General features: G+C 39.4%; 1 protein-coding gene across 1 annotated transcript; it reads left to right on the top strand.

The window, feature by feature from the left end:
* Positions 1 to 1,442: 1,442 nt before the first annotated feature.
* On the top strand, positions 1,443 to 11,843 carry LOC308411254 (myosin heavy chain, fast skeletal muscle-like; the record flags this gene model as incomplete). Its single annotated transcript, XM_080905123.1, has 39 exons — positions 1,443 to 1,646; positions 1,744 to 1,887; positions 1,973 to 2,129; positions 2,304 to 2,331; positions 2,411 to 2,522; positions 2,616 to 2,708; positions 2,796 to 2,859; positions 3,390 to 3,488; positions 3,579 to 3,682; positions 3,776 to 3,914; positions 4,000 to 4,118; positions 4,218 to 4,367; positions 4,452 to 4,622; positions 4,710 to 5,016; positions 5,151 to 5,227; positions 5,325 to 5,412; positions 5,495 to 5,612; positions 5,726 to 5,849; positions 5,929 to 6,065; positions 6,169 to 6,424; positions 6,622 to 6,864; positions 6,999 to 7,175; positions 7,285 to 7,430; positions 7,526 to 7,616; positions 7,720 to 8,109; positions 8,215 to 8,341; positions 8,468 to 8,586; positions 8,810 to 9,006; positions 9,099 to 9,282; positions 9,376 to 9,541; positions 9,675 to 9,799; positions 9,893 to 10,201; positions 10,290 to 10,493; positions 10,575 to 10,700; positions 10,788 to 10,958; positions 11,100 to 11,204; positions 11,295 to 11,390; positions 11,505 to 11,636; positions 11,826 to 11,843. The coding sequence occupies 39 exons, from the start codon at positions 1,443 to 1,445 to the stop codon at positions 11,841 to 11,843; spliced, it is 5,817 nt and encodes a 1,938-aa protein (XP_080761249.1).
* Between the last annotated feature and the right edge of the window lie 1,885 nt (positions 11,844 to 13,728).

Here is a 13,728-nt window from a genome sequence, read left to right on the forward strand (position 1 = left end):
TAGGGCTAAATAAAAAGCAGATCAAAAAGTGTTTCCATTTTTGGTTGTAATGCTGTGTGTCTGCTCTGCAGTTTTGTTGCAATTCTACTGGCCCTTGGAATTACAGTGAAAACACACAACATACTGCATTTGATATTTGACCATGGACTTACCTTACCAATAGGTATAGGTATTTCTGGGTACTTCTGTGTTGTTGAAAAATAAATATATCTGTCTTTTGTGCCAACCACAAACCACTCCTCCTGTCCTTTGCTGGATTTATTTTTGACCATGATAGTATCTCATGTTCTGCTAGAAAGATAGCAAACATTAAGTCAAGTTGGAGCAAGCTTTGGAAATAAAAGCTAATCCTTGCTATGATCCCAGATTTTCCCTTCCTGTAAGAATATATCATTTAATTAGTTTATCAAAATTGTAAGCTAAAAGCTGTACGTTCACTTCTATCCACACAGAAATTAAATGTATTTATAACAAATTATTTTATAGTAATACATTTTTTAATATTATGTTCCCGGTAGCTATATATAACACCCTTCTGGCAATAACAGAAAGTCTGATGATTTTTATGTCCTGTAATTATACACCAGTGGCACTAGAAGTTTAAAACTGGCTATCAAAGTATCAAAGATAGTTGGACACACAGATAAGCTTACTATAAACTGTATCAAATTAATATCCATTTATCTTCAAAAGTTATTAGAATGAATAATCCCAAAACCATGCAGAGCACTATTTTAATTTACCACTAACTATATTGTTAACATTTCTTACATTTTCCATATTTAGGAGCATAATCACTTAAATAAATATACCAAATAAACCACAATACATTCACAATATTTTTTTCACTAAGGAATACAGCTGAATTGTTTATATTTGAAAGTATGTTGTATTAGAAAAGAGGGATTACATATGTGGAAAATGGATCAAAACAATTAATTTATTTTTGACCATATCAGTATCAAGAAGCAAGGTGTCAGACATTCATGACCAAACTAAGGAGAGTGTAAATGCTGAGGAAGCAGAGCCGTTGTCTATAAAAGCAGCAGCTCTGGAGATTTGCTCTAACTGACGGGCATCTAAGACGGGTGAGTACAGTAAAGGATTCAGCTACCATGTTTTATCTACTGTGTATTATATGCTCTCATTAAGTTTATATTTTACATTTTTAAGTGTTCAGTTATTACATTTTTTTTTTGACACTGAAAATTTTACTTTTTGAATGGATTCTTAAACTGAAGAGTAAAATGTCCATTGATATACGTTTACTTATTTTATAGCACCTTGACATACACAGGATACCAAGGAATTTCTGTTTGCATCAGCTGAGGTAAAATCCACGAATCAAAAAGAATGGATGTTAATTATGGTTTGTATAATAAGTACAGTAAATGATTTATGTGTCAATCCATCATATTTTCAGTCTTTAGTAAAGTGCCACCATGAGCACAGACGCGGAGATGGCGCAGTATGGCGCGGCGGCCATTTACCTACGCAAGCCAGAAAAGGAGAGGCTTGAGGCCCAGACTGCTCCATTTGATGCCAAGACGGCCTTCTTTGTGACTGTTCCTGATGAGATGTATGTCAAGGGGAAACTTACCAAGAAGGAGGGTGGTAAAGCCACTGTTGAGACAGACGACGGAAAGGTAGATGAATTATCAATGTACTTTATCTATTTGTCAAATATATAGTGCCAAACTTTGAAAGCTGATTTTTTCTAAGTGATCTTAATTTTCTATTCAGACGGTCACTGTAAAGGAGGATGAAATCCACCCTAGGAACCCTCCAAAGTTTGATAAGATGGAGGACATGGCCATGATGACCCACCTTAATGAGCCATCTGTGTTGTTTAACCTCAAAGAGCGTTATGCATCATGGATGATCTACGTAAGTTTTCACATTGCTGTGTGTGAGAGGAAAGTATCATGCTGATCTGTAAATGTTTAAATGATATTTATTGTCTATGATACAGACCTACTCTGGGTTGTTCTGCGTTGTCGTCAATCCCTACAAGTGGCTTCCTGTATATGATGCTACATGTGTAGGAGCATACAGAGGAAAGAAGAGGATTGAGGCTCCACCCCACATCTTCTCCATCTCTGACAATGCCTATCAGTTCATGCTCACTGGTAAGCTCAATTCTCTATTAAAGCCTTTAAATGCATTTAGGACTTCTACTTAAAGAGATGACCATTAATCATTGTGTGAAAAAAATTTTTTCTTAGAACATAGCTACTTATAAGTGATTGGAAATAAATGAATCCTAAGATTATTCAAGACATGCTTATATGTTTTTCTTTTAGATCGTGAGAACCAGTCTGTCCTGATTACGTGAGTATAATAAAAACTGTATGCAAAATATATAAAAACGATATAAAGGCATTTTAACAATGTGTCCCATAAACCCCAGTGGAGAATCCGGTGCAGGAAAGACTGTCAACACCAAACGTGTCATCCAGTACTTTGCAACAATTGCAGCTCTTGGAGCTAAGAAGGCTGAGCCAGCAGCTGGCAAAATGCAGGTAGATTTTTTATTCTGCATCAACGTCTTTGTGACAGAAAAAGAAAATCAATTTTGGAAGATCAGCTCACATAAACACAATATATTCTTGCAGGGCTCTCTTGAGGATCAGATTGTTGCTGCCAACCCTCTGTTGGAGGCCTACGGTAATGCCAAGACTGTGAGGAATGACAACTCCTCTCGTTTTGTAAGTGATTAAAACGAGTTAATGTAAATGAGCTTTTTACTACTTGCTCTCATGAAAGGCAATATTAATAAAGATCTACCCCTGTAGGGTAAATTCATCAGGATTCACTTTGGCACATCTGGCAAGCTGTCTTCAGCTGATATTGAAACATGTAAGTTTGAACCACAGTGCAAATTACCATTATCTGTGACAGAAATTATATTTAATTAGTCACTTAAATGTATTCAAGCTCTGGGGAATGAGAATCAAACTGATAAGTCCAGAATGCCCCCCCCCCCCCCCCCCCCCCAAACCAACCAAAAAAACCCCTAAATATTATGTAACAGATCTGTTTAGTTATTTTACAGCACATAAGAAGATGAGTCACTTAATTTCAGAAGAAGTAATATTGTCTGTTGTGGTGGAACACACGGATGCATGAACAGTGTGGTTACGCTATATATATAAGTTATATACTGTAACCCAGTAGTTATCATGTGTGTAAGTAGGAACATATTGCAAAAACATTTAAAGTATAATAAGGTATACTGTGAAGCACGTTATAAGTAAAGCAACAGAACTGAAAAAAGTTTCAAACACGCCCAATGACAGCCAAGGAAATAAATGCATGTATGATCCATTTTGCAGTTTTGACTGTGATGTCTCATGTCTACAGTGTCAAAATTAATCTGTTGTCCTTAGATCTGCTGGAGAAGTCCCGTGTCACCTTCCAGTTGTCTGCTGAGAGGAGCTACCATATCTTCTATCAGCTGATGACAGGCCACAAGCCTGAGCTTCTGGGTATGTTGACAGGACACCTAAATTTAAAATTTAAAACCATTAAAATCACATTCTAAGCAAAAAACAAGTTAACTTCATTTCTCCTTTCAGAGGCTCTTCTGATCACAACTAACCCTTATGACTATCCAATGATCAGTCAGGGTGAAATCACTGTCAAGAGCATCGATGATGTGGAGGAGTTCATTGCAACAGATGTAAAATCACATTTGACACAGAATCTTATACTTAACCATAAATATCTTCTTTTGTTTTATTTATTGATAGCTGATTTCATTTTTTTCTTACAGACTGCTATTGACATCTTGGGCTTTACTGCTGAAGAGAAGTTAAGCATCTACAAGCTGACTGGTGCTGTGATGCATCATGGCAACATGAAATTCAAGCAGAAGCAGCGTGAAGAGCAGGCTGAACCTGATGGCACTGAGGGTATTGTGAAAAATTTCTATAATGGAGAAATGTTTGAAGTATTTGTATTTATTAGGTATTATAATGATTTGTTTTAATCCAACAGTGGCTGACAAGATTGCGTACCTATTGGGCCTGAACTCGGCTGATATGCTGAAAGCTTTGTGCTACCCAAGAGTCAAGGTTGGCAATGAGATGGTGACCAAAGGTCAGACCGTCCCACAGGTAATTCATAAAAGGGAGACTTGTATAATCATATTATAATTATAAACATTATAGCTGTATTCATATGGTTTTGTATAATTATAAATTCTTGTTTGCCAGGTCAACAATGCTGTCTCGGCTCTGTGCAAATCTATCTATGAGAAAATGTTCTTGTGGATGGTTATCCGTATCAATGAGATGCTGGACACAAAGCAGCCCAGACAGTTCTTCATTGGAGTGCTGGATATCGCTGGGTTTGAGATCTTTGATGTGAGCACTTGAAACATTTCACCACATTTGCTAAATGTTAAATACTGTATTGCCATGAAGTTAAACATGTTTGTAATGTTACAGTTCAACAGCTTGGAGCAACTCTGCATCAACTTCACCAATGAGAAACTGCAACAGTTTTTCAACCATCACATGTTTGTCCTGGAGCAAGAGGAGTACAAGAAAGAAGGCATTATATGGGAGTTCATTGACTTTGGTATGGACTTGGCTGCCTGCATTGAGCTTATTGAGAAGGTAAACAGCTACTATGGAAGAAATGTACATGTGGTTGCATATGTTACCTCCCTTGAAATTTTAATATAATTTATGATATTTTCTCAGCCAATGGGCATCTTCTCCATCCTTGAAGAGGAGTGCATGTTCCCCAAGGCCTCTGACACAACGTTCAAGAACAAGCTGCACGATCAGCATCTTGGCAAGACCAAAGCATTTGAGAAACCAAAGCCTGGAAAGGGCAAGGCTGAGGCACACTTCTCCCTGGTTCACTATGCTGGTACAGTGGACTACAATATCACTGGCTGGCTGGACAAGAACAAGGACCCACTGAATGACTCAGTTGTTCAGCTCTACCAGAAGTCTGCAAACAAACTAATGTGCTTCCTTTATGCAGCCCATGCTGGAGCTGAAGGTAAGAAAAAAAACTGCTCACAAACTGCCATGTCCAGTACAGATAGCTACAATGTGCATACTGCAGGATAAATTTATACTGTGAAAAATATTTTTTCCAATTCCAATAATGAAATTTACTGTTTATGAAAACAGAGGCTGCTGGTGGTGGTGGCAAGAAGGGTGGTAAGAAGAAGGGTGGTTCCTTCCAGACTGTGTCTGCTCTTTTCAGAGTATGTATAGATTTTTTTATATATATATATATATATATAAATTAAATGCTAATTTTTAAATAGTATTAACCTATTATCTAATGATGCTGATCTACAGGAGAATCTGGCCAAGCTGATGACCAACTTAAGAAGCACTCATCCTCACTTTGTCCGTTGCCTGATTCCCAATGAGACAAAGACCCCAGGTACCCCACAGTAATATTAACTGCAAAAATGACAGTAAGAATATAGAAAAGATTTGAAACATTATGCATTTCTGACTCTCAGGCCTTATGGAGAACTTCCTGGTCATCCACCAGCTGAGGTGTAACGGTGTACTGGAGGGCATCAGAATCTGCAGAAAGGGTTTCCCCAGCAGAATCCTCTATGGTGACTTCAAGCAGAGGTGACAGCACATTACAATATTGGAAAGGAAAAATGAATTCATGGTTGTTGTAAAGGACAAACTTGAATATGATGGAAGAAAAATCTAAGTAACAACCTGATTCTCTCTTGAAGATACAAAGTGTTGAATGCCAGTGTCATCCCTGAGGGACAGTTCATTGACAACAAGAAAGCTTCAGAGAAGCTGCTTGGCTCCATTGATGTGGATCACACACAGTACATGTTTGGGCACACAAAGGTACACTTCATTATATTAATAGACATTAACAAAACACTGTCCATTTGTACTTGTACTTGTGTTTTCAATGATTAAATAGGTGTTCTTCAAAGCTGGTCTGCTGGGCACTCTTGAGGAGATGAGAGATGAGAAACTGGCTGAGCTGGTGACCATGACTCAGGCTCTCTGCAGAGGATATGTCATGAGGAAAGAGTTTGTGAAGATGATGGAGAGGAGGTAACATTGTCATACTAAACTCTATTGTATTCTCTTTTTTATTTCCTTCCTCATATTAAGATCCTACGACACTAAAAGTAACACTCTCATGTTTGGTTTTTAGAGAATCTATCTTCTCCATCCAGTACAACATCCGTTCTTTCATGAATGTCAAGAACTGGCCATGGCTGAAACTGTACTTCAAGATCAAGCCTCTTCTGAAGAGTGCTGAGACTGAGAAGGAGTTGCAGAACATGAAGGAGAACTATGAGAAGATGAAGACAGACCTGGCTGCTGCTCTGGCTAAGAAGAAGGAACTGGAAGAGAAGATGGTCGGCCTGCTGCAGGAGAAGAATGACCTGCAACTTCAAGTGTCTGCAGTAAGTAGTAGAGAAAAGTATATATTACACCTGTAGTTCATGTATGTTAAATTTAGATATGAAAAGGCCACATGCTTATTTTATCCTCTGATTATTTATGTGCTAAAACAAAAGTGTAGCTAAAAGTACGATCAAGAAAACACTAGGACAATGTGACTCACAAATAATCTAACTTGTGTGTTCAACATGTATTATAGGAAGTTGACAATCTCTCTGATGCTGAAGAAAGGTGTGAGGGGCTCATTAAGAGCAAGATCCAGCTCGAGGCCAAACTCAAAGAGACAAGTGAGAGACTGGAGGATGAAGAGGAAATCAATGCTGAGCTGACTGCTAAGAAGAGGAAGCTGGAGGATGAATGCTCTGAGCTGAAGAAGGACATTGATGACTTGGAGCTCACCTTGGCCAAAGTGGAGAAGGAGAAACATGCCACAGAAAACAAGGTTCAGTTCATTTTGATTATATTCTTAGTTCAATTAAAACATATAATGTTGTTCTTTGAATATATATGTTAAACGTTCAAATAATCAGCAAAATCTCAAACAAAATTAAACTTAATGTATTCACATTGTTTCAGGTGAAAAACCTGACAGAGGAGATGGCATCTCAAGATGAGTCAATTGCCAAGTTGACTAAGGAGAAGAAAGCCTTACAAGAGGCCCATCAGCAAACACTGGATGATCTCCAGGCAGAGGAGGACAAAGTCAACACTCTGACCAAGTCCAAAACAAAGCTGGAACAGCAAGTTGATGATGTAAGAAAACTATAATAATGATGTGTTTGTTTTTGTTTTTTATGGAAAGAATTTTAGTGCTGAATCATTGTCTTTCCAACCACTTGAATCAACTGACATGACTTTATAGCTTGAGGGTTCACTGGAGCAAGAGAAGAAGCTCCGCATGGACCTTGAGAGAGCCAAGAGGAAGCTGGAGGGAGATCTGAAACTGGCCCAGGAATCCATAATGGATCTGGAGAATGACAAGCAGCAGTCTGATGAGAAAATCAAGAAGTAGGGCTTTTTTTGTAAATAATTTTCTTTACACACACTGCATTGCAATAATCATATGGACTATGATCGTAAAACCATACTTCTTCCACACCAAGGAAGGACTTTGAAATCAGCCAACTTCTCAGCAAAATTGAAGATGAACAATCCCTTGGTGCTCAACTTCAGAAGAAGATTAAAGAACTTCAGGTAACACTAATGACCAGTGTTCATAAAGAATATTGTTCATTATAAGTCAAAAACCTACTTTAGTTCAGGTTCTAATCGATAAATCCAAATAATTTCAAACTAGGCTCGTATTGAGGAGCTGGAAGAGGAGATTGAGGCTGAGAGGGCAGCTCGGGCTAAGGTAGAGAAGCAGAGAGCAGACCTCTCCAGGGAGCTTGAAGAGATCAGTGAGAGGCTCGAGGAAGCTGGTGGAGCAACAGCTGCTCAGATTGAGATGAACAAGAAGCGAGAGGCTGAGTTCCAGAAACTGCGTCGTGATCTTGAGGAATCAACTCTGCAGCATGAAGCTACTGCAGCAGCTCTCCGTAAGAAGCAGGCTGACACTGTAGCAGAGCTCGGAGAGCAGATCGACAACCTCCAGCGTGTCAAACAGAAGCTGGAGAAAGAGAAGAGCGAGTACAAGATGGAGATTGATGACCTCTCCAGCAACATGGAGGCTGTTGCTAAAGCAAAGGTGCGGACAGTATTTATAGAGAACAGATTTTTTCTTTTTTACATTTCAGGACCGCCAAAGCAGCTCATTAACTGTTAACATGGATATGGCATTACTTGGTGACAGGGCAACTTGGAGAAAATGTGCAGGACTCTTGAGGATCAACTAAGTGAACTCAAAGCCAAAAATGATGAGAATGTTCGTCAGCTGAATGACATTAATGCCCAGAAGGCGAGACTTCAAACAGAGAATGGTAAGTGATGTATAACAAAGAAACAGTCTGTGTCTGGAAATTTGTCATTTACAGGTACCTAAAACTACAACCAATCAGTGGGTGAAATGAAACAAACTGGGCTTAATACATGTGTGTTAACTACAGGTGAGTTCAGTCGCCAGCTTGAGGAGAAAGAAGCTCTTGTTTCTCAGCTCACAAGGGGCAAGCAGGCCTTCACTCAGCAGATTGAGGAACTGAAGAGACACGTTGAGGAGGAAGTGAAGGTCTGAAATATTTTCTCTCTTCTTTTAAATTTCAGCACTTACTAATAAAAACAGAGACAAGTTTTAATCAGTTACAGAGACACTCAGTAACTCTGAGACAGATAATCCTCTAATTTCTTTCTTAGGTTTTACCTCTTAAATTTGTTATCCTCTCAGCATTAGACTTTAAAATTGATTTCAACAATAAAATATCGAAATCTGAAATCAACTGTCACTTCAACAGGCCAAGAATGCCCTGGCTCATGCTGTTCAGTCAGCACGTCATGACTGTGATCTGCTGAGAGAGCAGTTTGAGGAGGAGCAGGAGGCCAAGGCTGAGCTGCAGCGAGGAATGTCCAAGGCCAACAGTGAGGTGGCTCAGTGGCGATCCAAATATGAGACTGATGCCATCCAGCGAACTGAGGAGCTGGAGGAGGCCAAGTAAGTCACCATACTTTCATTGTTTAAATTGGTTTTCAGACTTAAAACCAACCAATTCAGCCTTAATCAAAACAAAATTATTTTAACAACAGGAAAAAGCTTGCCCAGCGCCTGCAGGAGGCTGAGGAATCCATTGAGGCTGTGAACTCCAAGTGTGCCTCACTGGAGAAGACCAAGCAGAGGCTGCAGGGTGAGGTGGAGGACCTCATGATTGACGTGGAGAGAGCTAATTCTCTGGCTGCCAACCTTGACAAGAAGCAGAGGAACTTTGATAAAGTAAAGTTTTAAACATAACCTCTGTCATCAAAGGAGAAATTACACCCATTTCAACAACTAATTATTTAATTAATTAATTTTTAATTAATCTAGGTCCTGGCAGAATGGAAGCAGAAGTATGAGGAGAGCCAGGCAGAGCTGGAAGGAGCCCAAAAGGAGGCTCGTTCTCTCAGCACTGAGTTGTTCAAGATGAAGAACTCATATGAAGAGGCTCTGGATCATCTTGAGACCATGAAGAGAGAGAACAAGAACCTGCAGCGTATGCTTATCTTGCTATAGATCATATGGATATGATTCTAATGTTTATATTCATTTACAGCTTTTGTTGTGGCCAAAACATTTGCATATATCAGCTCCAAGTACTAAAACTCTTGGCTGTGTTTGCTCTGTAGAGGAGATCTCAGATCTGACTGAGCAGATTGGTGAGACTGGAAAGAGCATCCATGAGCTGGAAAAGGCCAAGAAGACTGTTGAGACTGAGAAGTCTGAAATTCAGACAGCTCTGGAGGAAGCTGAGGTAATGTATTTTATAAAAATGTACTTTGTTTGTAATTACATTTCTAAAACTATCCCTTCTCCAGTTTATGTTGAAATAAACCTTTATTTAAAGGGAACTCTGGAACACGAGGAGGCCAAGATCCTTCGTGTTCAGCTTGAGCTAAACCAGGTAAAAGGTGAGATTGACAGGAAGCTGTCAGAGAAGGATGAGGAGATGGAGCAGATCAAGAGGAACAGCCAGAGGGTGATTGACTCCATGCAGAGCACCCTTGATGCTGAGGTCAGGAGCAGGAATGATGCCCTGAGAGTCAAGAAGAAGATGGAGGGAGACCTGAATGAGATGGAGATTCAGTTGAGCCATGCCAACAGACAGGCTGCTGAGGCCCAGAAACAACTGAGGAATGTCCAAGGACAGCTCAAGGTGAGTTGGTAGTTCATTTGTGTTTGTGTGAATTTTTAATTAACCTCCAAGCAAACAATGATAATATCTTTTGTTTGTTTGTCATCAGGATGCTCAGCTGCACCTGGATGATGCAGTCAGAGGACAGGAAGACATGAAGGAGCAGGTCGCCATGGTGGAGCGCAGAAATGGTCTGATGGTGGCTGAGATTGAGGAGCTGAGAGCCGCTCTGGAGCAGACAGAGAGAGGACGCAAAGTAGCTGAGCAGGAGTTGGTTGATGCTAGCGAGCGTGTTGGACTGCTTCACTCTCAGGTTGGTATTCATTACTTTACAAGAACTTTGAGACATCAGAGAGTGAGAATCACAGCATTAAAACTGTTCTCTTTCATTCAGAACACCAGTCTTTTGAACACCAAGAAGAAGCTGGAGGCTGACCTTGTCCAGGTTCAGGGTGAGGTGGATGATGCAGTTCAGGAAGCAAGAAATGCTGAGGAGAAGGCCAAAAAGGCTATCACTGATGTAAGTTAGTACTTTACAAGCCTTCTTTTCTTTTCAAAATTTTTGTTCATGCTTGATCAATAATGCCAACACCACCCATACTTTCAGGCTGCCATGATGGCTGAGGAGCTGAAGAAGGAGCAGGACACCAGTGCTCACCTGGAGAGGATGAAGAAGAACCTGGAGGTCACAGTCAAGGACCTGCAGCACCGTCTGGATGAGGCAGAGAACCTCGCCATGAAGGGTGGCAAGAAGCAGCTCCAGAAACTGGAGTCCAGGGTATGTACTGCATATATATATGCATATATAGTTATTATTCAAGTATTAAATAAACACTTTGATGCCATCACATGATCTCCACCCATTTTCTTTCTACTCTTAATATTTATTAAAAGCTGATTACTTATCATGGCATTAAAGGTCCGTGAACTAGAAACTGAAGTTGAAGCTGAGCAGAGACGTGGAGCTGATGCTGTTAAAGGAGTCCGCAAATATGAGAGGAGAGTGAAGGAGCTCACCTACCAGGTGATTACACATTTACCTAAACATCTATTACATTTAAGTTCCTAAATTCTTTCTTCTTCAGCCATCAGTAACAGTTTGTTGTTTATGCAGACTGAGGAGGACAAGAAGAATTTGGTCAGACTTCAGGATCTGGTGGACAAGCTGCAGCTCAAAGTCAAGGCTTACAAGAGACAGGCTGAGGAGGCTGTGAGTGAAATGTTTTGTGATTTTTACATATGGAATTCACAGCTTCATAACTGAGATATCTCTCATATATGATCAGATATGTTTTTAAATAAAACATATTGTTGCACTGAACAGGAGGAACAGGCCAACACCCACATGTCCAGACTGAGAAAGGTCCAACATGAGATGGAGGAAGCTCAGGAACGTGCTGACATTGCTGAATCTCAGGTCAACAAACTGAGAGCCAAGAGCCGTGATGCTGGAAAGGTAATTCATGTAATTTGTTTTACGAAAAAATGTACCGTTGTTTAATGGAGTTGTTTAATATAAGAGCTTTATGTTAATAATTTTCTGTGAATTGAAGAGAGTGTAGATACTATATTTACAATGTAGAATGAATTGTTTCAATGTTGATAATATGTGTTGAATAATTTTACCTTTCATTATTTTTTTCAGGGTGAAAGTGCTGAATAAGACACATTCTTTTGGAACTTTTTGGCAGTGTTCATAAAATATGAACTAACTGTTAAATTGTCCACGTATGATGTATTAATTCAATAAACACTTTCATTATGATTTCATGAAATGTAAAGAGTTTAATTTATTCTTTATTCTAAAAAAAGTCACATTCACATATCCAATTTTTAACACGATAGTTTCTTCAGAATAATCGTGATTCATACCTACAGGACATCGTCCTGTGAAATGAGGACAGCACTTTTCCCTTTGTGTTCTCCCTTCTTGTGTTCAGCATTAGTGATGGCAGAGTTAAGTTAACCTTTAAAAGAAAACCATTCTTCCAGAAATATATTTGTAAGGTCAGACAATGTTTTTGGATGAGAAGGCCTGGTTCACAGTCTAACTCACTCCAAAGGTGTTTAATCAGGTTTTGGTCAGGACTCTGGCAGGCCAGTCAAGTTCTTGCACACCAAATTCCCCCATCCAATTTGTGCACTGGCACGCCATCATGTTAGACCAGGAAGGGGCTGTCCCTAAACTGTTCCCACAAAGCTAGGAGCATGAAACTGTCCAAAATGTCTTGGTGTGTTGAAACATTTCACCGGAACTAAGGGGCCAAGGCCATTTCGTGAAAAATAACTTCACATCGGCGCGATTCATCTCTTATCCAGAAAACATGAATACTGCCACAGTGTCAGTGTGCTTTTCTGCATCTTATGTATTGCATTGTGCCTGGTTATGTAAGGCTTTAGTGCAACTGCGTAGCCATGGAAACCCATTCCATGAAGCTCTCTAAACACTGTTCATGAGCTAATCTGAAGACCACATGAAGTTTAGAGTGTTGTAGTGACTGACTCCAGAAAGTTGGTGACCTCTGTGCACTATGTGAGACCCTGCTTTATCAATTTATGTGGCTTACCAATACACGGCTGGTTGCTGTGGTTCCTATTCACTTCCACTTCATTATAACACCACTAACAGTTGAATGTAGAATATTTAGTAACAAGGAATTTTCACTACTGGACTTGTTGCACAGGTGGTATTCTATAATGCTGCCATGTCGGAATTCACTGAGCTCCTGAGAGAGACCCGTTCTGCAATAAATGATTGGAGAAGAAGACTGCATGCCTAGGTGCTTGATTTTAAACATGTGTTGCCATGGAAGTTTTTGAAACAATTGAATTCAGTGCTTTGGGTGGGTAATTAAAAAATTCTCTGTAGAACAATATGCCATTTTGCATCTTTAGCAGGTTAAACATTTTAGGCTAAATATTACCATAAATTCACAGTCAAAAACTGATAATGCCTGAGATTGACTTTTTACATCCAATCTATTTACAGTTATAAAAATATTCCTTCAGACAGAGCTGTATATATGTGTTTATATTAAAATGTCCAAATTAATCTTATTACCAAACTTTAATAGGTATATTCAACAACTGCCATAATAACATCACATATTTTTTCAGGATAGTATTTGTAGCTGCACTGCTCTATATATACAACTCTGGTATACATTTACTTTTGAGAAAGGCAAAGCAGTAAAAAAGACGGACCAAAATCCAGTTCGCTTGTAAAAATACAAATTGAGTTTAAGGCAGTGCAAGTCACCATAAAACAGTGTCACTGATATAATACTGTAATGCTTACTCACATATAAGGCCACAATTGGTGGTGCCTTTCTACTTTCTATTTCGGATCATGCAGTACAGCTTACCTCAACTGAAAATGTGGACAGACCTCTAACAAAATCTGATATCTCCCCCACAGCACATCTATCTATACACGCGTGTGTGTGTGTGTGTGTGTGTCTGTGTGTGTGTGTGTGTGTGTGTGTGTGTGTGTGTACATGTTTAGACATTTTTGTGAGGACAGAAAATTGGCATACTACTATACTTGT

The sequence above is a fragment of the Rhamphochromis sp. 'chilingali' genome (assembly GCF_963969265.1).
Source record: "Rhamphochromis sp. 'chilingali' genome assembly, chromosome: 15".
Taxonomy (NCBI): domain Eukaryota; kingdom Metazoa; phylum Chordata; class Actinopteri; order Cichliformes; family Cichlidae; genus Rhamphochromis; species Rhamphochromis sp. 'chilingali'.